Raw genomic sequence first — 26,615 nt, 5'->3', positions numbered from 1 at the left:
AAAAATAATTACTTTTATTTTCCCGAAATTTTTAGCCTATCTCGTTGCTAGGTGTGTTAGCTATAAACTATGGCGTTGTCAAGTAATCCAGTTTTCTAGTTTCCCTTTTCTAAAAATAACAGATAAATGATAAACGCCTATTCGTCAGGGAACCACTCGAACGTTATATTAATCGAGAGCACGTGCAATCTTTTCAGTTGAACTAAGGTGTATTGGCTAGCGCTTAGATCGATGTTAAATTGCCCACCCCCCACACCCCAGTAATAATAATAATAATACTAATAATAAAAATTGTTGTATACTACAATTCATTATATTTTGTATCTTTAATTCTGTTATGACAATCTGACTGTTTTGTGAAGTATTTATGTTGCAGATAATTGCTGCCATTGGGTGCCAGCTCCGGAAGTGATCAGACTCCAGGTACTTTCCACAGACTTAATCGAAGGATTCCTGGGCTACAAACAATTTGTGAAACAGACAAATCTAAAGGATATCATTCTTCCGGACTGTTGCTTTATGAGAAATCAAAAGGACAATTTAGAATTAATTTCATGTATAATTTTTATTACTAAAATTCCGTAATCATTTCCATATTTATATACAATTATTTTTATGTCACTCCTAATTGTAAGGGCCTGGAAAAATTCTGTCGACCGTGGGGGCGATCGGGCGTGCTTTGGGGCGTTTTGATGTACGGATGTTACGGTGTATATTAAGGTATTGCTCTAGTGCCTTGGCAATATCTGACTAGCCTTGCTTAAATGTATCATAGCCTTTCTGATGTCATAGCCTTGTCATCATATAGTATTTGCCTCGCTTAGAATTACAGTACGTTGCCTTGCTCCATTGGTCCGCTAAATGTTCCTCATTACTTTGCAGGTAACGTCGAGTTATGGGGAATATTTAATTTACTGTGGTGTACTGTAGCCTTGCTCATTATAGTATTTGCCGTGCTTAGAAGTACAGTACGTTGCCTTGCTCCGCTAAATTGGGGGTGTACTGTAGCCTTGCTCGTTGCTTAGAATTACAGTACGTTGCCTTGCTCCCTTGGTCCCCTAAAAATTGTTGTTACTGTAGCCTTGCTCGTTGCTTGAACACAGTAAGTTGCCTTTGCTCCCCTGGTCCGCTAAATATTCCTCATTGTTTGCAGGTAACGTCGAGTTTTGGGGGGGTGTTTAATTTTTCTGTGGTGTACTGTGGTATCCCTTGCGTCCGTGTGGCGCTGCTTGTTGCTCTACAGGTAACCGTGGAGCATGACGTGGTGGGTTTACGAGTCGTCTGGTTTCCTCCCGGTCCCACTGGTTTTTCAAATAGCTTTCATTGGAGTTGGGGCCCTACTCTGCCAAAATATTGATAATAACTTTTATATTGAAAGGAATATTTCATAGGTTGAATTAGCACTGTTTACCGTATCTTACGTACCGGTAATTGAAATATGTGACTGTATTCATATCTGAAATGTTTAAATAAACATGTAAAAATGTGAATGTTACTTGTCTTCTGGTTATAATTTCGGGTAATAAAATAAACCACCAGATACAAAGTATATTGGAGTTATATTGGAGTCACGCCTGTCAGTTAGTCTGTCTGTCCATCAATTTTGTCCGGATTTTCATAAAACAGCACCAGTTTTTAACCTGATCAAGATAATGTGCAGAATTTTCAATGCAGAACTCTTTTAAGTCCAAGGTCAGACTTGGAGGTCAAAGGTCAAATAGCTTAAATTTGAAACTAGTATCAGTTGTTAACCTCATCAAGATGATGTGCAGAGAAGACAACACAGGTCACTTGGTCCATGGTCAAGGTCATACATTGAATTCAATGGTCAAATGTCTTAAACACTTGGAAATTTTCATTAAACTAGCATCTGTTGTTTACCTTATCAAGATGACATGCACAGAGTACAATTAGGTCCCTAAATCCAAGGTCAAGGTCACATTTTGGGGTCAAAGGTCAAATAGCTTAACTTCATATCTGCTCTGCATCGTCCTTATCACTTGAAAGATTTTCATAAAACTAGCATCGGTTGTTTGCCTCATCAGGATGACATGCGGAGCATATGACCCGTGTCAAGGTCACACTTCAGGGTCAGAGATCAAATGGCTTATATTTGTGTATGTTCCATATCTTCACAACCACTGGAAAGATTTTCATAAAACCACCAGACAACATTCAGAGTGTGCAACCCTGGTTGTAAGGTCGAAGGTCAAGGTCACTTTTAGTGATAAAAGATCAAATAGCTTAAGTACGTGTCTGCTCCATATCTTCTTAAATACTGGTAGGATTTTCATAAAACCAATTGTTAACCTCATTAACCTCATTAAGACAACTCACAGAGTTTACAAACCCAGTCCAAAGTCAAGGTCAAATTTGAAAGTCAAAGGTAGTTTGATCTGGTGTTGAACCTGTGTTTTATGTTCTTAATTATGTATGATTTAGTAACATGCACATATATACTGTCATTTAGGATTGGACTGACGATGATGATGACAGTGAAGAAGAGAAGTATGTAAGACGTACTGCCCGCGATAACAGTCAATCGTTTGATGAACGGCAGACAGTAGCTCCATATATTGTCTCAGGTAACTCTTGAATTTTTTGTACTGAGACTATTTTGATTTTATGATGTCTGGACATTCAAGTAGTTGTAAAAATGATTTAGTGCTTCCCCCTTTTATCTGATAAATATTTGCCACTTTTTAAATGTTGATGTGACTAGTGCTAAACTGAAATTCAGATTCACCTCTGTCTAGACACAGACATGCTTCTCTAACAGGGCTCAATTGTTTAAAACTTTAACTGACTGTTAACCTAACCACTGGTTAAATTTTTAGCTCATCTGATTTTTTGGAAAAAAATGATGAGTTATTGTCATCACTTGAGCGGTTGTCGGCGTCGGCGTCGGCGTCTGCGTCGGCGTTGCCTGGTTAAGTTTTATGTTTAGGTCAGCTTTTCTCCTAAACTATCAAAGCTATTGCTTTGAAACTTGGAATACTTGTTCACCATCATAAGCTGACCCTGTATAGCAAGAAACATAACTCCATCTTGCTTTTTGCAAAATTTATGGCCCCTTTTGTACTTAGAAAATATCAGATTTCTTGGTTAAGTTTTAGTTTAGGTCAACTTTTCTCCCAAACTGTCAAAGCTATTGCTTTTGAAAACTTGGAAAACTTGTTCACCATCATAAGCTGACCCTGTTTCAGCAAGAAAAAATAACTCCATCTTGCTTTTTGCAAGATTTATTGCCCCCTTTTGACTTAGAAAATCAGTTTCTTGGTAAGTTTATGTTTTGGTCAGCTTTTATCCTAAAACTATCAAAGCTATTGCTTTTAAAACTTGCAACACTTGTTCACCATCATAAGTTTACCCTGTACAGCAAGAAACATAACTCCATCCTGCTTTTTGCAAGATTTATGGCCCCTTTTGGACTTAGAAAATATCAGATTTCTTGGTTAAGTTTTATGTTTAGGTCAACTTTTTCTCTTAAAAAATATCAAAGCTATGTTTGAAACTTGCAACACTTGTTCACCATCATAAGCTGACCTGTACAGCAAGCAGCGTAACCCCCATCCCGATTTTTGCAATAATTATTGCCCTTTTGGACTTAGAAATCATTTTTCTTGTTGGGGGTATTATGTTTAAGTCAACTTTTCTCATAAACTATCAAAGCTATTGCTTTAAAACTTGCAACAGTTTTTCACCATCATAAAGTGGACGCTGTACATCAAGAAACATAACTCTATCCTGCTTTTTGCAAGAATGATGGCCCTTTTTAGACTTAGAAAATCATGGGTAGGACAATATTTCTATTACACAAAAAAAATCAGATGAACGTCAGCACCCGCAAGGCGGTGCTCTTGTTATCCAAAATATTAAGTCTTGGTGGGAAACACTACTTTGACTTTCTGATTTTACTGCAATGACTTTTTAGTGTTCATAATCCTAAACTCATACATTTGCTTTTACTATATTTGTAATATGTTGAAATATAACTCACATAAATTCAAGAAATTTTTGTATTTAAAGCTCTTTTTTGAGGTAAATTCTATATATAGGGCAAGTTTTATTAAAAGTGGTACAAGACTTACGAATATAGTGCAAAAAGCATTTTAGCATTTCAAATTTCAGACTTAAAATACTGATAAATTTAGACCCAAATATGGAGAGTCCAGGGGTGGGACTACAAAAGTATGACACTTAAGGTTATTTTTTCCAGATTCAAGTACTGTTCATGAGGAGGAGCCTGGAGATGTGGAAGATTGTGATTGGTTGTCAAGAAATTTGATAGCCCAGTACTGGAAAGGGGAGAAAGTGGAGGTGGAGACAGGGAAATATAGATCATGTCAGCTTAATAACAACTGGTGAACATCTAAACTGTTTAAAACAAACAAAAAATAGACTTTATTTTATTTTTAGTGGTTAAAGTTCTGCCAAAATACCAATACGTGCTACTAAACATTAACATTACCGTATAACATTACTTCCATTATTGTGTTTTAATTGTTAATTTTACAGTGTTAAGTTACTTCCATTATTACATTATTATGATAAAGAAAGCTGATACGTATTACAAACCTTGAAAGATGTCCTTTAACACTTACTGTCCCTTTGCATAACAACTGTTAAAAAAGAAAACAATCTTAATGAAATGAAATTATTACTTTATAATACAAAACTAGCTGCTTATTCAATATTGTTGTGTGGGATTACCAGATTGTGTAGGGTCCTTTGAGTGCCTTTTTCTGGGAAAAGGGACCTTTTCTGTATTTTCAACTGGGATTTCTTTTAGCAAAACCATTCTTACGTCCCCAACTTTGACAAAAAGTTGCATAATTTAACTAAAAGTATGTGTCACAGGCATCTTCAAAAGCAGTTGAAGAACAGTCATCAGATTTTATAGAAATGTTATTCGGGACCTTTGGTTTTGTTTGGGATTTCACATAGTATATGACCAGTATTACTTATGGCCCTTGACTTGATCAAAACTTAGCATAAAGGACCTAAAAGTTTATTGTAAAGATATCTCTAAAAGTATCGATGCATTCATTTTATTTTAAAAGCTGCTTTGACAGCACTTAAATACCAGATGACCATTTTCTGTCTTACAATAATTTGTTACAGAAAAGTAGGGGAACCCTGTGTCCTACAATCACACAAAAATATGAAAAAAATGTAAATTCACTGTATGAGTAAATTTATAATGTTTAAGAAAATATTTTATCATCATTTGTGTACCATTTTAATAACAGGGAGGCATACAAAGAAAGAATAGATCCATTGTCTTGTGACAGAAATAAAGTGGTGGTTACGGAAAATGTTCTTCTACGAGAAGTTATATGGTGAGAATATTTGTGCTATAAATAGATTCTGCTATAAATAGATTCACTGACAGTTTTAGTTCTTGGAATTTTCACAAAACTTAGAGGTACCAAGGTGACTAATGTATATGGAAATATCTTTATCAGTAGAGGTTATTTTATCAAATGTTTAAATTTTATAAAATCGGTGTAAATTTATGTAAACTTTAAATCAGAGCCCATATTCATCAGTGTCATAGTCTGATACTTAGATATTGGCTTTAAATTTCTAAATTTTCTTTTTACACTCAAATGTATTTTTCATTAAGTTTTGCTTGAATAAGCCTTCTACAGCTACAGAAATCTCATCAGAATTTCAACGATATAAATATTCTATAAACAAAGCAAGGCAAATAAAAATATTTAGAGTTTCTGTGTCTATATACCAGACTTTAAATGTTCAGAGATTCTTGACCTTGTTTCTTACTAACATGAACTATCAGTCAGTAGTATGCAATTATTGATTATAAATTAGGGTTTAAACTCTAGCATCTGAATGGTTGTTTTGGATCACCATTTCAAATTTGACCAGTGACAAGACTGCATTCTAGGACTGGTCACCAGACTCGGCTTTAAAGCTTTGAAGTCAGATTTCACTTTAAATTTAAGTATTTTATGATTATTGATAAAATATAAAAGAAACTGAAATGATCGCAAAGGAGAGGGGAGACATGAGACATTTTGCCAGTGGAAAACATAAAACAAAGGATTTCTTCTTTTTCATTATTTAGGATGTTAATGGGCATATCTAACCTGTATCTACTGGAGTTCAATGGCCGTTTCTTCGTACCAAAACGAGACATCAGTGTGCCACACTTGTCAGAGGAATCATTACACAACTGTCTTACACAATTCACCAGATATGGTGCTTACATACAGATTCTACAGGTAATTTATCAACTTCCAATACATTAATGAGCCACGCCATGAGAAAACCAACATAGTGCATTTGCGACCGGCATGGATCCAGACCAGCCTGCGCATCTGCGCAGTCTGGTCAGGATCCTTGCTGTTCGCTAACAGTTTCTCTAATTGCAATAGGCTTTGAAAGCGAACAGCATGGATCCTGACCAGACTGCGCAGATGCACAGGCTGGTCTGGATCCATGCTGGTCGCAAATGCACTGTGTTGTTTTTCTCATGGTGCAGCTCATCTTGTTCTCCACTTAATTTTTCTAATACAGTTATTTTGTAGAAGTCCCATTTTCTCATATTTATTCATTAAAGTGTAATGGTAGTCAGGCTGAGGAAAGGGACTTTATGATGTAGATGTTATTTACTAAGCAATAAGACTTTAAATATGTCAATATGAAAAAAATGTATTTTTATATGGATAGTTATGGTACTTTTTCATTGTCCGAATTATTTCTTCTATAAATGTCTAGTAAAAATATATTTTTCATAATTATATGTCTCTAAGAATGTCTCTAGGAATTCTTAAATTTGGAAAGTAAGAAAATTTATGTAGGGTCTAATTTTTTTAGAAGCCTATGAAAGGTTATGACATATTTTTTGTGAATGAGTCTTTTGTGACATAAGCATTGAGTTGAATCACGATGACATTATAGTGTTTTAAAGGTTGGTGACTGTGTAAATGTGATTATTTTGTTCTTGCAATTTCAAGGAAAAATACTTGAATGTGCATTATTATTCAAAGATGGTTTTGAAAATTTTGTCATAAGTGAAATATATTTATCAGCTTCTAGCTCAGATATGTTTGTAACATCTGTTTGTTTCAGAATTTTGTTGAAGAATGTAACCATGGAAACAGATCAGATATTTGCCAGACATACCAGTCTTTTGCTAGTACAGTGGCAGACTTCTTACAGGATGTGAAGACACAGTTATCCATACTCGAGCAGAAACTCATTAAGCAAGGTAGCTATATTTTGTGCACTTAAGGTAGTTCTACATATTTGGATCAATATTTTTGATATAATGTAGAATTGAATTTCAAAATTCCAGCTATCTCAAAAACATTTTCAAGTCCTGTCCCTAAAACACATGCACAAAATATCATTTTATGTTGAATTTCAGTTATTTTGAAGAAAAACGCTTGATCCCTTTGAATTTGAGATATCAGTTGTATTTCAAAGGATATTGATGCACTCAAAAAATATAAAAATGCAGTTGCTGTAAGACCTAATATTTTAAAACCCAAAAGATAATATGTAGAGTTGTTGTACACCATTGATACAAGTGTCTTTAGTGAGAAAGTTGTCAGATATAAAATCCAGGAACTTTGATAGGTAACTTTTCATATTTGGTACTGAATTACTTGGAAATATGACATTAAACCCCACAGTACAAAACCTGAATTTTTATTTGAATTTTTTACAGAGGAGGTATTGACCTTGCTGACTGTAGCTAGGGATACAGAACCATTGATGCAGAAAGTTGGGATTGTATGCCTCGTCTATATGCGTGGAATTCATCAGGGGAGACCATACAAGCTGGCTAGTCAGAAAGCTACGTTACTACTGACGACGTTGTACAACACGCTTCTCAGCTGTGATACATTGTTTGAAACACCTTTGTTCGACGAGGGAGGTGTTGACCTGAATCAAGGACAGAACTGTGATACAACAGATATGGTATGGCATCTGCTAAAAAGATCTCTTTCAGTTCTGTAGTTTTACTTCAACTTATAATTTTGAAGAAACCAGGTAAGAGTATATTTTAAAGGATACCAATACCTGGATGTTGAACTGAGAGCAGTAACAGAACAACTATCTGTTTATTTACGACAACAGGCTTTGTGGTGCCACTGACTTCAAAAAGAGTTTTGATGTTAAGTTTGTTGCAGCCTGTAGGATGATTATGTTGAACAGTCGAATACATGCAGTCCTCTTTTTGTTTCAAACATCCACGCACAGTTTGCTGTTGGTTTCAGATACTGGCATTGAGTTCTCTTTTGGTTTCAGACGTACATGTACAGTCCTTTGTTTATTTCAAACATCCACGTACAGTCCACTTTTGATTTCAAACATCTACATACAGTCATTTGTTAGTTTCAAACAACCATGCAGTCCTCTAATGGTTTCAGACATCCACATACAGTCCTCTGTTGTTTGTAGCCATGTAATAAGCCTATTGGTCAAATTTGTTCTTCCGATTTTGAACTTGAAATAACTGTCTGTGTTGCTTAAAAAGCCAGCAAAGATTATTCTTAAAGTGCCACCTTACACATGGAAATTTAAACCATTTGAACTGTTAGTCTTCATTCCAAATTGTGCCAGTTGCCAAGGTTTGAGCAGATAGATATGTCACTCCATCTTGATATTAAAATTACTGTTTAATCCATCTGTACTGTAACATGAATTTTTAAAACGTCTTTAATAAGGAAAATTGTATGGCTAAAAATATGTTTTTCTTGTTCTAAAAATCAGACAAAGTCACAATTTTGAAAAAAGTTCTTTTTAGAAAATTTACAAATTTTGCATGGAAATGTTACTTGTACACTAACTGAGATATCCTGAAAGTTTTATAACAATCTATTCACAAATAAAGTCAAAATTGAATTTTACACACACAAAAATTGTAAAAGAAATCAGCGAAAATTTACTCCGGAAAATATGCCTTCAAAATTGTCTAATAGTTAAAATGAAATATGGTGAAGGTAGATCATACAGCAACACTTAATTTTAAAATTGTAATTGTTATATTGAAGCTAAAGTTGTTGCTTCCAATGTGGATACAGACATGCCAGCCATACATCAACATCATAGACACATGGATATCACATGGTTATCTCACTGACCCTCACAGTGAGTTCATTATACAAAGGTCAGTTATAGTAACTGTTATAGTTTTCATCCGTTTAGGGTACAGTCATAGTTTTAACCTTTAGCATGCTAGATAAATTGTCGTCTGCTGGAAATGTCGTCTGCTAAAATTGTAAAGTTCATTCAATTTGCTCCAAAATTGGAAGAAATATTGTCAGAGTAGCAAACAGCTTGGAACCTGATCAGACGCCGATTTAATCGGCGTCTGATCTGGTTCCAAGCTGTTTGCAAAGGCTGTTAAATTCGCCTGCAGCAGGCTAAGGTTTGATTTATGCCAAGCAATGTGCACAAGTTCTGCAGGGTGAATATTCACAACTTCAGGAGTCGGTGATTTTTTGTCGGGGGGGAAGTTAGAGAGAGGAATTTCTTGATGTTTTGTCAGAAAAGGGAAATTTTCAGGTCTATAATACCATTCAGTAATGTTATCAATTCCTTAACTTAATAAATTTAAGCAAAACCTAATGGTTATTTATCAAGATTTGCAATATACTGGTGCAAGTTACCAAAAACAAAGCAAGATCTTTTATCTTAATACATCATTTAGTTGGTGCCAAAACACTAAGGAGTTTTTAGTATGCTATTTCCAACCAAAAACATGTAACATTATTCAATTTTGATCATTCTAAACTCTGTTGTTGTTTTTTTTCTAAAAACAACAAAAAATCAAGGTTGCAATTGGCAATTTTCTGAAGAAGATTCCGAATGCAAATGTTAGGAATGCTTAGTGAAGCTTTTGCTGATGGAAACTGAGATTCTGGTGACAATTCTGGCCAACACTTGATGAAATAAATACCAGATTTTTGTTCCTCAGTTTGAGGGGATGGTTTTCATTAAATTAAAAAGTTACATACTTTTTCAGGAGAATGGGACCAAAATAAGTTGAAGTGAAAAAATCACACTGGTAATGCAATAATATTCTTGGCAAAAAGAGCACATATTTCTTGATACAAAGCTAATAATGTTAGCAAACTCACCTAGACTTAAAAGTTATATTATCAAAATATCAACGTTCAAGAAATTTACATTAATATCACATTACAAATGACACCATTACAAAAATTTACATGCGAATATGGGAAAATATTGGTGATAAAGTAGTTCTGCATGTTTGATAAACCGGAAGTGATGGCATAAAGTCATTTATCATTGTAGAAAAAAAATTATGTTCTGTTGTAACTTAAAGTTCAGAAGTGAGTATTGTAAAATCCTTTAGTTTTTTGTGCCAAAATGACTGTTTGTTGGGGATATAAATCTGTGGATTTCAACTTAACCTTTACCCTCAGCTGCTAAATTTCTAAAATGGAAAGGTCCATCATTCAGTTTGGACAGAACCATTCATTATTCGAAGGGGTGTTCACAGAAAAATTTACTGACTGAATAGTGAACAGTGGAGACCATGACCAGACTGCATGAATGTGATAAATTTCAGTTAAGCACATATGTTGGCTTCAGCTCATGCAGTTTCAACATTTATTTCATTAATTTTTAGAAACAAAGAAATAGACACTTTAGATGAAACATTCTGGGAGAAGTCATTTGCTTTCCACACAATGGTGAAAGATCCTGATACATCTGGAAGTGGTTCGGACAAAAGGGTGCAAGAATACGACACAATGGACTGGGCACCCAAGTTCCTTCAGCCTGTCTTACAACAAATAGTTCTTACTGGAAAATCCATGGAAATGTTAGAAGGGCTCGGGAAATTAGCAGAATATGATGGAAAAGGATTTTCTAATCATCTGAATGGTATGTTCTGTGAAAAGTTGTAATTATAAGCTTTTATATTGATTTCTATCACAGAATTTCCGACTATTTAATTGATAAAAAAAATCTTGCTTTGTGATATTTTCTCAATGCTGAACATATTTAAAACTTTCCCGAATAACATGTATGATTGTTCTTCCTGAATTTAGTCTAACTGAATATTGTAGCTTTGCTGTAGTATACACAGGCAATCAGTTCAGTGATTTATTGAGAAGTAGTGTAAAAGTGATCACCATAAAATACAATGCCTCAGTCATTTTAATCTTACTCACCTGTGTCCAGTGCTTGGTAGAAGTTTCAATGCACTTTCACTCTATCTCTGTGAATACAAAAATGTTCTAGATTGTGTGTTTTTTAGCTCATCTGATTTTTTGAAAAAAAAATGATGAGTTATTGTCATCACTTGAGTGGTTGTCGGCGTCGGCGTCTGTGTCGGCGTTGCCTGGTTAAGTTTTATGTTTAGGTCAGCTTTTCTCCTAAACTATCAAAGCTTTTGCTTTGAAACTTGGTATACTTGTTCACCATCATAAGCTGACCCTGTATAGCAAGAAACATAACTCCATCTTGCTTTTTGCAAGATTTATGGCCCCTTTTGTACTTAGAAAATATCAGATTTCTTTGGGTTTAAATTTTATGTTAAGTCAACTTTTCTCCTAAACTATCAAAGCTATTGCTTTGAAACTTGGAATACTTGTTCACCATCATAAGCAGACCCTGTACATCAAGAAACATAACTCCATCTTGCTTTTTGCAAGAATTATTGCCCCTTTTGGACTTAGAAAATCAGTTTTCTTGGTTAAGTTTTATTTTTAGGTCAGCTTTTATCCTAAACTATCAAAGCTATTGCTTTAAACCTTGCAACACTTGTTCACCATCATAAGCTGACCCTGTACAGCAAGAAACATAACTCCATCCTGCTCTTTTCAAGATTTATGGCCCCTTTTGGACTTAGAAAATATCAGATATTTTGGTTAAGTTTTATGTTTAGGTCAACTTTTTCTCTTAAACTATCAAAGCTATTGCTTTGAAACTTGCAACACTTGTTCACCATCATAAGCTGACCCTGTACAGCAAGCAACATAACTCCATCCTGCTTTTTGCAAAAATTATTGCCCCTTTTGGACTTAGAAAATCATTTTCTTGGTTGAGTATTATGTTTAAGTCAACTTTTATCCTAAACTATCAAAGCTATTGCTTTAAAACTTGCAACAGTTTTTCACCATCATAAGTGGACACTGTACATCAAGAAACATAACTCTATCCTGCTTTTTGCAAGAAAGATGGCCCTTTTTAGACTTAGAAAATCATGAGTAGGACAATATTTCTATTATACAAAAAAAATCAGATGAGCGTCAGCACCCGCAAGGCGGTGCTCTTGTTTAAGCTTATTTATAGTCGCCACCAGTAATCCATATGGGCTACTCCTCCAGAAGACTGCTGGTACTCTTAGTAGGAAGATAGTCTAAGATACAAAGACACTCCAATTCCAGAAGCTTCCCTGGTTCTTTATCCTGCCATTTGTAAAGCACCCATACCTGAGACTCTCGTTTTGTAGTCAAATAGTCTTACCACTGGACCACTGCATCCACACTTGTACTAGATTGATTTGCTTCAAACTTAAAATAGCTGTTCCAAATCATTACACAGTCATATGACAAAAGTTCAATACTCAGGAAGAAATATTCCATGAATTATGTCCCCTTTTTCTTAGAGTTTCTTGTAATGATTTGGTACACTTTCACCCTCTATATGTCATTTCTCACTTTATTTGATTCAAGCATAAGATAATTGTTCCACATCACGCCCACATGTGAATGGTGTAGATTTGCATGACATTTATTACAGCTTGTGGGGTGTGGGGGAAGGGCAATGTATGCTGTGGGGATCACCTGTAACCCCTAAATTTCTTCACTTATTTGAATTTATCTTGTCAGCTGAGAAATTGCTCACATGAAATGTTTTGTTTCCTGTGACAGAGTAGTATTGTGGGGTTATGAATCACTCCATTTATAGTTCTTACTGTTCTAGGTTCCTCAGATATGCCCCATTTCTCTAATGGACTCCAGTTTTAATGGTCCTACTTCGACTCTGTCATTGGGTATTAACTGTTATAATGTTAAATGATGTTTAAAACAAATACATGATAATAAATGAAAAGAAATAGATAAAAGAATCATGCACCAAATTGATGTTTTTGCAGCACTGTAATAATTACACCTCTTGTGAAATTAAATGCTGTATTTGATAGGACTTTACAAGAAGACATTTTGTATTTTTATGGGCATTACAGATCTGTCAAATAATATGCATGCTGATATCATGCATGGGATTGAATAACTGGAATAGAATCTTTTCACAGAAATCATGTAGTAATGTATCATATCTTTAATACAGGTGTCTTTTTTCCTTTCAGAATTTAAAGAAACTCACTTATATGACAAGTTTATCACCTCATTGCAAACTCTTCTGGGGACTAAAACTAAATCAGACAGTGGAGAGGAAACAAGGGGCACGACTCAGAATGAACCAGTTTTCTCCCCTGATATTGAAAGACAAATGAAGGAAAAGGGAATTCATGACAGCTTCCTGAAAATGCATTTTGAAAAGATAATGCAGCAAGATACTGAATACCATTCCATCTTAGAAGAAAACTTTTCACAGTAAGTAGTATTTTGTTTAATTTCTATAAGTAACAAACAAATTTCTTAAACTGAGCAGAGTTGGAAGAAAGTGAACTTCAGAAAGATGTTATCATCAGTTCTGTTCATCTTACATTTGGATTGAAAAAGATTTAAAAACCAGATTATCCAAAAATGTTGGACATGGACACAATAGCTTCAGTGTATTTGCATGCTTTACACAGAGCTGTGAAGTCTAGAATGAATATAACAAGGGTTTGTAGTCCTTTATCTAAAATATTTTACATACTGCTAACAAAGTATGTCCAAAAAGCCAGATCACTTCATGTAAATTTGAGACTTTCACAGGGGTTTCAGCAGTATCATAACTTTTTCATTCCTCCTCAAGGAAAAACATAGGCCAATTAGGTCCTGTTTTTCAACTTGGAACCCCTAAATTAGACCTAAAAATAGCCTTGATCTTAAGCCACTATAAATTAATTGCTAAATTTTCAGCCAAATTTTTTTCCAAAATGGTGGGGGGGGGACATTTTATCTTTTATTAGCTCACCTGTCACAAAGTGACAAGGTGAGCTTTTGTGATCGCGCAGTGTCCGTCGTCCGTCCGTGCGTGCGTGCGTCCGTAAACTTTTGCTTGTGACCTCTCTAGAGGTCACATTTTTCATGGGATCTTTATGAAAGTTGGTCAGAATGTTCATCTTGATGATATCTAGGTCAAGTTCGAAACTGGGTCACGTGCCATCAAAAACTAGGTCAGTAGGTCTAAAAATAGAAAAACCTTGTGACCTCTCTAGAGGCCATAATTTTCAATGGATCTTCATGAAAATTGGTCAGAATGTTCACCTTGATGATATCTAGGTCAAGTTTGAAACTGGGTCACGTTCTTTCAAAAACTAGGTCAGTAGGTCTAAAAATAGAAAAACATTGTGACCTCTCTAAAGGCCATATATTTCACAAGATCTTCATGAAAGTTGGTCAGAACGTTCTCCTTGATGATATCTAGGTCAAGTTCGAAACTGGGTCACGTGCCATTAAAAACTAGGTCAGTAGGTCAAATAATAGAAAAACCTTGTGACCTCTCTAAAGGCCATATTTTTCATGGGATCTGTAAAAAAGTTGCTCTGAATGTTCATCTTGATGATATCTAGGTCAAGTTCGAAACTGGGTCACGTGCGGTCAAAAAATAGGTCAGTAGGTCTAAAAATAGAAAAACCTTGTGACCTTTCTAGAGGCCATATATTTCACAAGATCATCATGAAAATTGGTCAGAATGTTCACCTTGATGATATCTAGGTCAAGTTCGAAACTGGGTCACGTGCCATCAAAAACTAGGTCAATAGGTCAAATAATAGAAAAACCTTGTGACCTCTCTAAAGGCCAAATTTTTCATGGGATCTGTATGAAAGTTGGTCTGAATGTTCATCTTGATGATATCTAGGTCAAGTTCGGAACTTGGTCAACTGCGGTCAAAAACTAGGTCAGTAGGTCTAAAAATAGAAAAACCTTGTGACCTCTCTAGAGGCCATATATTTCATGAAATCTTCACGAAAATTGGTCAGAATGTTCACCTTGATAATATCTAGGTCAAGTTCGAAAGTGGGTCACATGCCATCAAAAAGTAGGTCAGTAGGTCAAATAATAGAAAAACCTTGTGACCTCTCTAGAGGCCATATTTTCCATGGGATCTGTATGAAAGTTGGTCTGAATGTTCATCTTGATGACATCTAGGTCAAGTTTGAAAGTGGGTCACGTGCCTTCAAAAACTAGGTCAGTAGGTCAAATAATAGAAAAACCTTGTGACCTCTCTAAAAGCCATATTTTTCAACGGATCTTCATGAAAGTTGGTCTGAATGTTCATCTTGATGATATCTAGGTCAAGTTCGAAACAGGGTCATGTGCGGTCAAAAACTAGGTCAGTAGGTCTAAAAATAGAAAAACCTTGTGACCTCTCTAGAGGCCATACTTGTGAATAGATCTCTATAAAAATTGGTCAGAATGTTCATCTTGATGATATCTAGGTCAAGTTCGAAAGTGGGTCACGTGCCATCAAGAAGTAGGTCAGTAGGTCAAATAATGAAAAAACGTTGTGACCTCTCTAGAGGCCATTTTTTTCATGGGATCTGTATGAAAGTTGGTCTGAATGTTTATCTCGAAACTGGGTCAACTGTGATCAAAAACTAGGTCAGTAGGTCTTGAAATAGAAAAACCTTGTGACCTCTCTAGAGGCCATACCCTTGAATGGATCTTCATGAAAATTAGTCAGAATGTTTACCTTGATGATATCTAGGTCAAGTTTGAAACTGGGTCACGTGCCTTAAAAAACTAGGTCAATAGGTCAAATAATAGAAAAACCTTGTGATCTCTCTAGAGACCATATTTTTCAATGGATCTTCATGAAAATTGGTCAGAATTTTTATCTTGATAATATCTAGGTCAAGTTCAAAACTGGGTCACATGAGCTCAAAAACTAGGTCACTATGTCAAATAATAGAAAAAAACGACGTCATACTCAAAACTGGATCATGTGGGAAGAGGTGAGCGATTCAGGACCATCATGGTCCTCTTGTTTTTCATTTTTCTTGGCTGACTGTTTCATGATTGAATATGTATTCGTACTCTGTATATCTTGCTGAAGGGACCATACAGATGTATTCTTTTGGTTAAGAAAGCACAAATCATGTGTTTACTACACATTAATTTATTTTATGTCTTTATTAATATCAAGCTCATACTTTTATGTGTGTGCATAAACATACATATACAAAGGTATTACTTCTCGGTTGTTATTTTACCCCTTTTAGGCATCAAAGGGTTTTTGCCAGAAATACACATTTCACATGTTGGGTAGTTTTCCTCTGTTTCAACAAGATCTTTCTCATTTCCACATTAGTAGCAAACTGAGGGAAAACCTGCTGAAAAATAGGAAAACTCCACTGACATTTGACAGGTGAGATTCTCCCTGACAAAGAAGAGGGGATGAAAATCTAGCAATTACTTTATTGTCACCTAAGCTTAACTTAAAAAGTGTGCATTTTCTAAACCTCTTAGCAAACTTTGGCCAAACTTTGCAAGAAATATTCAATGTGCAGTCTTCTTTCAACATTATTCAAAGAAATCCATTTCATGCAGAATTCTGATTGTCATGGCAATGGAAAGGAAAAACTTTAAAACTCTTGTCAAAAACTGCTACCTATTAAATTTTAAAATGTTTTTAGGCAGAACTTCTTCTGGTGATCCTTTTATAAAGATTTTAAGAATATTTGGATAGACAATAAATTGTCTTATCTTGTAACAGTTGTTTGTCTTTAAAGGCTGTTATTTGGAAATATAAAAACATGTGTACCAGTGTACTAGTGTAGATCACGATCAGCCTGCACATCCATGCAGTCTGATCATGATCTGCACTGTTTGCCATTCAGTTTTGAAGTATCTGTTTGGTAAGCACCCCTTTTAACAGTTAATGGTACTGTCCAAATTAACAGATGGACAAGTTCATTATAGAAATTAAGCAGGGTAAGGTGTAAAGAAGATAATAGATGAATTTGTTTTAAAGGGGCTGTTATGCAGTCCAACTTTATTCATACTACCGGTAAACCTTCATAAAAATGTACTTGTTGCATGGAATTTTTTTGACAGTGGTAATAAACAGAGAATGGTTTCTGCTATTATCATTTATTACTAAGATAACATAGACAAAGCATGCAAAGAAAATTCAGATATGATAAAATAATCTTTTTATTTACAGTTAATATAATTTTATACATGCAGTTTCATGGTTATGTTCTAGAAGACTTCATAGAGGTAGACAATGTCATTATATCATTTTGTGTAGAAAAGCATTTCTGTAAAACCATTTTACCAAATTAAAACATCCTTGAAGGGATACAATAAAATTGGTAGGTTGAACAAAATGGTTTTAAAGCTTCAGAGATTTTATCAGTTTCAATGAACTGTCAAACCACACAGCATACAAGAAAGTTATTACAGTCAAAAATGGCCCCATTCCAAATCAAACTTGCCTTGTAAATAGTTTTCCACATTACATTTTGACACCTGAAAGACTTGAATACAGTCGTTATTTATATCTCTCAAGCTGTAACTGCTGACATACAGTTTATTGTCTGTACCATTCCAACAGACGGCATGGGGCTTCTTCATATCCTTCAATAAAGCACTTCCTTTGGTTAAGTCACAAGATATATGTTGTATGTTACAGTTGTCACGGTCACTCACTAAAATGGATCCATCCTCTAACAGAGCAATACCTTCAGGAAGACCCATACCACCATAACTGCCTATCAGTTCACCTTGCCAGTTTAACTGTAAAACAGCATGTTTACCTGCATCAGATACATAGATAGAGTGGCTGTTCGATTTCACGTAATAAGGCACATTTAAAATATCTTGGCCATTGGAGTCTGTTGCTATTGTTTTTATTACTTTACCTTTCATATCTATGATTTGAAGCATACTTAGAGAGGAAAATGTCACCACCAGTTTCTTTTGATAACAACTTATACCGCTGCATGTTCCATCTACCTTAAGTTTGTTTTTCAGTTTCAGTTTGTTGGAAGATTCAGATATAAACTGAATTGCTCCTTCATCCTGTAGTGTAACAGCAACCTGGTCATTCGTTACAGCTGTAATATCCCAGGGTTCTGTGACTAATTGTAATTGATCAGTTAGAGAATTGTTATGCAGGTCAATCATTTTGATTGATTTATTATAGCGGTCTGCAAGAATGAGTTTAGAAGGTGAAAGGAGAACCATTCCTATTATTATGAATTTGTATTCATCTTCTGATGTCTTTACACAGACATCATCATGACGTGTAATACAGTTTATCCTACCTAGTGATGTATCCTTCAGGAGAAAACTTGATAGAGTTAGATTTGGTTGAAAATGGTAAGGTTTTACGTGATTGAGTGATGCAAGCAAGGAGACCTTTTTCTCGTTATCTTTTATCAGTTGTTCTGCCCGTTTGAGTTCCATGAAGAGTGTGTCTGCATGTTTTAACTTGTTTAATTGTCTAATGTCTTCAGAGAGTGCTTTTAGAGATATTGTGACATCATCACATGTTGTTTCTGCTGCTTTTAATCTTGCATCATTGTCTTCTTGCAGAGTCTTTGCCAAGTCTTCAACTTCCTTTTCTAGTTCATCTAATCTTTGATTTATCTCTCGTCTGAACTTTCTTATTTCTTCATGAACATCTGTCAGTGAATGGTTAGATGCGGTTGTCATTCTCTTTAGATCTTCAGTTACTTTTTGGCATTTTTCAGTTACATCATCCATTACTTCAAGAGATTTATAGTATTCAGTGCTGTTTACAGTGTGCTTAGATATATCCGGAATATAGTCGACCTTGCAAGATGTTTGGGTATGTTCAAGGGTGACACATACACTGCATAGAAGTGCATTATGGACATGGCAGTAGAACTTTATCATTTCTTTCTTGTGTGCAAGGCAGGGTGTTGTAAGATCATCAGGCTTGCCAGCATGGGTAGATTTTGATGGAACTTGTAGAGTTTGTGGCATGTTGTGTTTATCCAGGAGGATATATTGTCTTGAAGGTTTGGCCCTTTTATGTTGGTTAAAACAGGACTCACACATATGCTCCTCACAGTCCTTGCAGAACCCATATGCTGGAAGTCGCAGGTCATCCTGGTCACATCGTTGACAGAAAAGTTCAAAGTCTTCACAAGAGCCTTGGGACAGCGTTGGAGACAGAGTATCTTGTGCTTTTCGACCAGATACTTCCATATTAGATCTGGACTATATGAAACCTAGAAGTCAGCAAAACATACTTATTAAATACTTTTACCATTGTCTAGCAAATGAAATGTTTCCTAGAATATAAAGTGTATAAAACAAAACAAATAAAACTATATAATTTATTATGTCTCACCACCCCATTGTTTTTGCCCCGTCCGTCCATAACATTTCATTTCCGATCAATAACTGGGGAACCAGTAGACCTAGAACCTGCAAACTTCAAAGGGTTGTAGGGCTTATGGAGTAGACGGCCCCAATTGTTTTTGGGGCCACTCCATCAAAGGTCAAGGTCACATGTGCCTGAACATGGAAAACCATTTGATCCAGATTGTTGAAACTTCATAGGATGATTGGATATGCAGTGTAGATGACCCCTATAGGTTTTAGGGTAACTATTTAAGGTCAAGGTCACGGGGGCCTGAACATGGAAAACCATTTCCGATAAATAACTTGAGAACTACTTGAACTAGAATCATTGTCAAACTTATGGACTAAACTTTGGATTTAGACATTTGCAGTGTGTCTGCAGGAAAGAAATCAAAGTCAGAGAGAACTGTACAGAGATGGGTTTTTTGTTAAATAAAATTCTGTTTTATGTCTATGACTGGGTGCCTTAATGCTACATGGTGGGGTGAAGTAGAGAATAATTGCATTTGCTAGTTATCTGTTAACAGATATCATGTCACTTGCACAAAATAAAATTTACGAAAACCATTACAAAGGAAACATTTTATATAAAGAAAAGAAATAAACAAACTGAATGTTTGAGGGAAAGAAAATAAAAAAAAAGCATTATGAATGTCCCGGATTGTGTTACAAGATACAAGAATCTCTGTTTTGAGTCCGTTTTTTAAACATATAACATTAGCATTTTGCTATTTTCCGACTATAAAACAAAAGACAATAAAGCATTTAAAAAACAAACAACCTGTAACTAAAAGATATTAAGTTAAGATTATACATTTAAAACATGGTTAAAACAAACATGACTGGCAATAAGTAGGATAATAATAATAATAATATATGTTAATACATTTAAGACAAGGTAAAGAAATAAATAGACTAGCGAGCATGCTGACTAGCTGCAGCTGAAAGACAAAAACTGAAACTGAAAAAAAAAAAAATTAAAGACTAAAAAGCAAGCAAAAAGGGAGCATGCATCTAACCTACTGTAACTAAGGGGGGATAATGGGATCAAAACTAGTGGGACATTGACCATTTACAGCTTGGGCCGACCCATGTCCGGATTAGCCTAATAAACTCCTTGTAGTTGTCTACTTGGCGTATATTGTTTGGTAGGCTGTTCCAGACCTGTGTCACCTCAAACTGGAAAGATCTCTTACCGTAGGTAGTGGTTCTTACATTCGGGACTTCAACTGTATTGGTGTACCTACAAGAATATTTGGAGTTTTTAAAGGTTACTAAGTCATGTAAATATGGTGGAGACAAATTATAAAGACATTTAAAAGTTTCAATTGCTAAGGTTCTTAATCTTCCTAGGTGTAGTGTTGGCATGTTTACTCTGTTGAGAAGTTCGTTGTACGAGGACTCGAAATCATTTTAGACAATCCTCAAGGCTCTGTGTTGTAGTTTTTCCAATTTATCTGTATTGGTTTTACTGCAAAAATACCAGATTACTGGGCAGTAGTTAAAAGTGGATCTAACAAAAGATTTATATATAAGTAATTTGCATTCAAAGTTTAAAAATTTGCTTAGTCTGAGTATTACATTTAGTATATGTTATCAGTAAGTAACAATCGCATGCCAAAATATTACAGTTATTACCTAGTTGTGTAAAAAGAAAGACAGAAATAGGCCTGGAAATTCTATATGCAACTGAACACTGTTCAATCTCACACAAGTCAGGAACTTCTTTAAGCTAAATGGTTTTCATTGAAGTTACCACTGGCTGGACTACTTTATTACTGGTAAATTTTATATTGTCTAAAATTACTGCAGTCAGCTGGACTACTTGATCATTAATAATTATCATGCATAATGTGCATCAATGGAACTATTTTCTGTAGAGCATTAACTTCTTTTTCGATGTGTTTAGGTTTATAATTAGGATTCTATGATTTGTAAAAGTATTCTTACACTTTGGTACCTGCAAAAAGGTCTAATTGTGTCCATCAAAGTATATGTTGTCAGTACTTGAATTTTCAAGTCAGATTATCTGTTCCATTTTGGACTATATTGCCAGTTACACTGACATTTATGTGTAATAAAATCATAAACTTGTTATACAAATACACTAGCCTGTTCCAAATTGTTATTTCAGTGTTTTATACGAAAGATATATTATAATAGAGGATGCATCTATATGGTTTAGTGTCACTGACTTTATTTCTTGCTATTCTCACACTGTTGATGGTTCAAAATTTTGATTGGGATATAGAAAACTTCAGTGTAAGAAATCTATGCAACATGTTAGCCGAAGGTTAAACAGTTTGCTCATTACTATTAATGTACAGGGTAAATATGTAATTGCACTTTTTAGCTCGACTATTCGAAGAATAGGGAAGCTATCCTACTCGCCCCGGCGTCGGCGTGAGCGTGAGCGTCACACAAATGTTAAAGTTTGCGTACTACCCCAAATATTTTCAAAGTCCATTGAGATATTGCTTTCATATTTTGCATACTTGTTTACCATCATGACCCCAGTCTGTAAAAAGGAGGAGGCAACTCTATCAAGCATTTTGACTGAATTCTGGCCCCTTTTCGACTTAGAATAAATGTTAAAGTTTGCGTACCACCCCAAATATTTTCGAAGTCCATTGAGATATTGCTTTGATATTTTGCATACTTGTTTACCATCATGACCCCTGTCTGTAAAAAGGAGGAGGCAACTCTATCAAGCATTTTGACTGAATTATGGCCCCTTTTCGACTTGGAATATGCTTATTGTAATGTTAAAGTTTTACTCATTGCTTATATTATACTATCAAACACTGAGAATAGTCGAGCGCGCTGTTCCCTAATGTTGAACAAAACTGTGCAAATATTCCCAAAGCCAAGCGTATGGTCCATCCTCCCAAAATGCTGAGCAAAAAACACTGATGTTACTTAATAGCCAACAATACAAATCATTATCACATACTGCATTTCTTTTCTTTTTTCAGAAAGATGCATTCCCTGAATTTAGACAATCTTCAGCCAGTAGAATTGATCCTGCAGGAATGTTTGTATCCACATATATACAAACAGTATGGAAAAGTATGTCTCAAGTTAGTTGACACACTGAAAACTGAATATCATCTGATGGATTATCTGAAAGCAATGAGGGTAAGTTAACCTGTTGGATTATCTGAAAGCAATGAGGGTAAGTTAACCTTTACCCTGCTAAATTTCTAAAATGGACTGGTCCATCATTCAGTTTGGACAGTACCTCTTATGATTCAAAGGAAAGTTCACTGAAAATTTACTGACTGAAAAGCGAACAGTGCAGACCATGATCAGCCTGCATGGATGTGCAAGCTGATCTTGGTCTGCACTAGTCACAAAGGCAGAACCACTTGCTGCCGGTAGGCAGAAAGTTAATGATACAATGTTAAAATGGAGTTTCAGGAATGTTAAAAAGTTCCAACAGTCAATCAGAGCATACTGATAAGAGGGGCATATATAAGATATGGAATAAACTGAATCAGATGCAGTATAATGTTTTGGAAAAATTTGAAGTGTTAATGCAGTGATCTAGTGGAGTGTGTCAATTTGGTGAGTGTTAGTTAGTAAATGCTTTGTGGAGTTTGTCAGTTTGATGAGTGTAAATTAGTTATGCAGTATTCTAGTAGAGTTTGTTAGTGTGAAGATAGTAAATTAGAAATGCAGTATTCTAGTGGAGTTTGTCAGTTTGATGAGTGTAAATTAGTAATGCAGTATTCTAGTGGAGTTTGTCTGTTTGAAGATAGTGAATAATTAATGCAGTGATTTAGTGGAGTTTGTCAGTTTGATGAGTGTAAATTAGCAATGCAGTGAATCAGTGAAATTTATCAGTCTGATGTGTGTAGATTAGTAATGCAGATATTTAGGTAATTTTGTCAGTTTAATGAGTGTAAATTAGTAATGCAGTGATCTAGTGGAGTGTGTCATTTGGATGTGTGTTATTAATGCAGTGATCTAGTGGAGTGTGTCATTTGGATGAGTGTAAGTTAGTAATGCATTAATCTAGTGGAGTGTGTCATATGGATGAGTGTTAATTAGTAATGGAGTGATCTAGTGCAGTGTGTCATTTGGATGAGTGTTAATTAGTAATGTAGTGATCTAGTGGAATGTGTCATTTGGATGAGTGTAAGTTAGTAATGCAGTGATCTAGTGGAGTGTGTCATTTTGGATGAGTGTAAGTTAGTAATGCATTAATCTATTGGAGTGTGTCATATGGATGAGTGTTAATTAGTAATGCAGTGATCTAGTGGCATGTGTCATTTTGGATGAGTGTAAGTTAGTAATATGCATTAATCTAGTGGAGTGTGTCATTTACATGAGTGTTAATTAGTAATGCAGTGATCTAGTGCAGTGTGTCATTTGGATGAGTGTTAATTAATAATGTAGTGATCTAGTGGAATGTGTCATTTGGATGAGTGTAAGTTAGTAATGCAGTGATCTAGTGGAGTGTGTCATTTGGAGGAGTGTAAGTTAGTAATGCAGTGATCTAGAAGAGTGTCTCATTTGGATGAGTGTTAATTAGTAATGCAGTGATCTAGTGGAGTGTTTCATTTGGTTGAGTGTAAGTTAGTAATGCAGTGATCTAGTGGAGTGTGTCATTTAGATGAGTGTTAATTAGTAATGTAGTGATCTAAGGGAGTTTGTCAGTTTGAAAAGTGTTAACTAGTAATGCAATGACCTATATGAGTATGTCAGTTGGATGAGTGTTAAATAGTTATGCATTAATCTAATGCAGCATATCAATTTTAGGAGTGTAAATCAAATATATTGTGATCTAGTGAAGCATATCAAAGTTTGAAATATAAAAGAGTGGTGCAGTGACAAAATGATGTGTAAATTTAGCTCAGTATATTACTGTTGTGATATTTTCTGCTCCTTTGAGGTTATATAGTTCATTCTGTTTATCTGTATAGTAGAATTATGCTAATGCCGATGCCTTGAGGCTTTAGAGGTGTTACACATTTTATCACCGCAGACTGTCCAGCTGAGTCTGCTATTATTTTGCTTGGTTACATTCTTTGCTTCCAAAGAATCTTCTTATAGATTTTATTTACTGTCAGATACAAGATGCATGTAATAGTTGGATCAGTAACAACAGTGAAACATCACTTTCAGAGAAACATATCTGCTGTATTATTTGTCTTGTGTCAGTATGAAAGAAATATTTTATTGTTAATGAAAAGATGAACATAAGAACTATTCCTCAAAATGTCACCTTTCCCTTCTAGAGATTCTTCTTAATGGAAGCAGGAGACACAATGTTTATTTTCTATACAGAGATATTTGATAAGGTAAGATAATTGCATAGTTCTTTAGACATTGTTAATGTTTAAAGTTGTTTATATTGCTGTGTTATTATGTTTCTCAATCATTTTTTGCTTGACAAAAGGAGATTCTGTCCAGCATGATTACAGTGTCTTGCACCTCTCCATAGGGGAGGGGGCTTGGGGGCCTCCATGGCCGAGTGGTTAAGTTCGCTGACTGCAAATCACTTGTCCCTCATTGATGTGGGTCATAGCCTCACTCGGGGCATTGAATTCTTTATGTGAGGAAGTCATTCAGCTGGCTTTTGGAAGGTTGGTGGTTCTACCTAGGTGCCTGCTTTTGATGGAAATAATGCACAGAGGGGCACCTGGTGTCTGTCTCCACCGTCAAAGCTGAAAAGTGGCCATATGACCTATATTGTGTCAGTGTAACATAAAACCCAACAAAAAAGAAAAATTGCACCTCCCCACCACCAGTACAAGTCTTGCTAGGGTCCAGAATACTGTTGTCTGATCGTCCAGCTCACTTTTAATCTTTGATCTTACTGTCGTCATAAAAGCTTGAAATTTACCATGTATTATTTATTAAGATTGAAATTCATGAGGTATCTTATAAACTTGAAATTCACCCTATTACATTAGGTTTAAATTCAACAGAAATAACATTAAATCCACCTAATTGTATCCAGCTTTAAATTCATTACGTCATAAAAACAAAATTCGTCATATCATGTCTGCTGGAAATTCATATGTTAACTGTACATGTATATATACAGTATTTGCTTGAAATTCATCGTATCATATAAGCATGAAATTTCCCATATCATATAAATTTGAAATTCACCACATCCTGTATACAAATTCACGATAATTTACTTTTTTTATTCAGATCAGATTACACGAGCATTGGAAGGATACCACAACAGTAACATGGGCCCTGCACGAGGCGCTTGATCGACATTTCCCTGATGAGGTGACCAGGATAGCTGTATTCGTTGACACAAGTGAAGATGATAGAGATTCTCAGCCAATCAATGTGACAAACTGTTTGAAACTTCAGTATCAGGTAATGTTCTGTTGGTTCCTTTTTTTATGTGTTTTTAAATTCTGAATATTTACCCTTATTGATCATAACATTTTCAAAGTCACTCTCAGCAGGGTTTAGCTGTGCTGGTTTGTTAATGTGAGTAAGTCATCCATTTGGCTTAAAAAAGATCAGTGGTTCTACTCTTGTGGTCACCCGTGGCTGTAATAATGCCCAGAGGGGCTCCTGTGGTCTTCCTATATTGTGTCACTGGGATATAAAACCCAAGCAAAAAAATCAGTTTACTTAAACAAAGCATGACTGTGCTTGTTAAAGTTGCTGAGGACAACAAGATATTTAGACATTTAAAGTGGCAAACTGTTCAAAATAATTATGAATTATACAGTCAGGTCATTTATTACAGAACACTTCATGTTTTGATATGAATAATTTCACCCATTAAAAGGAATCCAACTTGAATTGACTTAGAAATAGTGGCTAGCAACACCAAACACAACCTCTCAACTAGCTAACCCCAAATTTTCCTAAAAGTTTTAACAAAATGGAATTGTTTGCTTAAGTATGTTCTCCAGTTTGAAATGCCCCTAAACTGATTTACATTCTTGATCCTACAAAGAAAATAATTACTTTTCTCATTACGTTGAAGATTCCTAGTCCAGTGGATGTTGTGATCAATGAAAGATGTCAAGAGATTTACAACCACATCTTCAGTTTCCTGCTTCAAGTTAAACGTGCCAAATATTGCCTTGATGAACTCAGATTTTATGGTAAGAAAAGGACATTAATACGCCCAAACAGTGGGTCTCTTTTTTTTTGGTTTGTCAG

At 35.2% G+C, this 26,615-nt stretch overlaps 1 protein-coding gene across 3 annotated transcripts in view; it reads left to right on the top strand.

The window, feature by feature from the left end:
- LOC123531541 (gamma-tubulin complex component 5-like) overlaps positions 1–26,615 on the top strand; it is a 65,473-nt gene that overhangs the window by 19,587 nt on the left and 19,271 nt on the right. For all 3 annotated transcript variants that reach the window (XM_053517089.1, XM_053517088.1, XM_053517087.1), the window contains exons 6-18: positions 2,471–2,585; positions 4,220–4,364; positions 5,253–5,342; positions 6,092–6,248; positions 7,099–7,237; positions 7,700–7,953; positions 9,030–9,145; positions 10,634–10,890; positions 13,322–13,568; positions 22,442–22,604; positions 24,710–24,772; positions 25,635–25,811; positions 26,437–26,557. In XM_053517089.1, the coding sequence (XP_053373064.1) occupies positions 2,471–2,585; positions 4,220–4,364; positions 5,253–5,342; positions 6,092–6,248; positions 7,099–7,237; positions 7,700–7,953; positions 9,030–9,145; positions 10,634–10,890; positions 13,322–13,568; positions 22,442–22,604; positions 24,710–24,772; positions 25,635–25,811; positions 26,437–26,557 (2,044 nt within the window). The remainder of the gene's footprint in view (positions 1–2,470; positions 2,586–4,219; positions 4,365–5,252; positions 5,343–6,091; positions 6,249–7,098; positions 7,238–7,699; positions 7,954–9,029; positions 9,146–10,633; positions 10,891–13,321; positions 13,569–22,441; positions 22,605–24,709; positions 24,773–25,634; positions 25,812–26,436; positions 26,558–26,615) is intronic.

This window comes from Mercenaria mercenaria, chromosome 11 (genome assembly GCF_021730395.1).
Source record: "Mercenaria mercenaria strain notata chromosome 11, MADL_Memer_1, whole genome shotgun sequence".
NCBI classification, from domain to species: Eukaryota; Metazoa; Mollusca; class Bivalvia; order Venerida; family Veneridae; genus Mercenaria; species Mercenaria mercenaria.
This window is presented reverse-complemented; position numbering and strand designations above follow the sequence as displayed.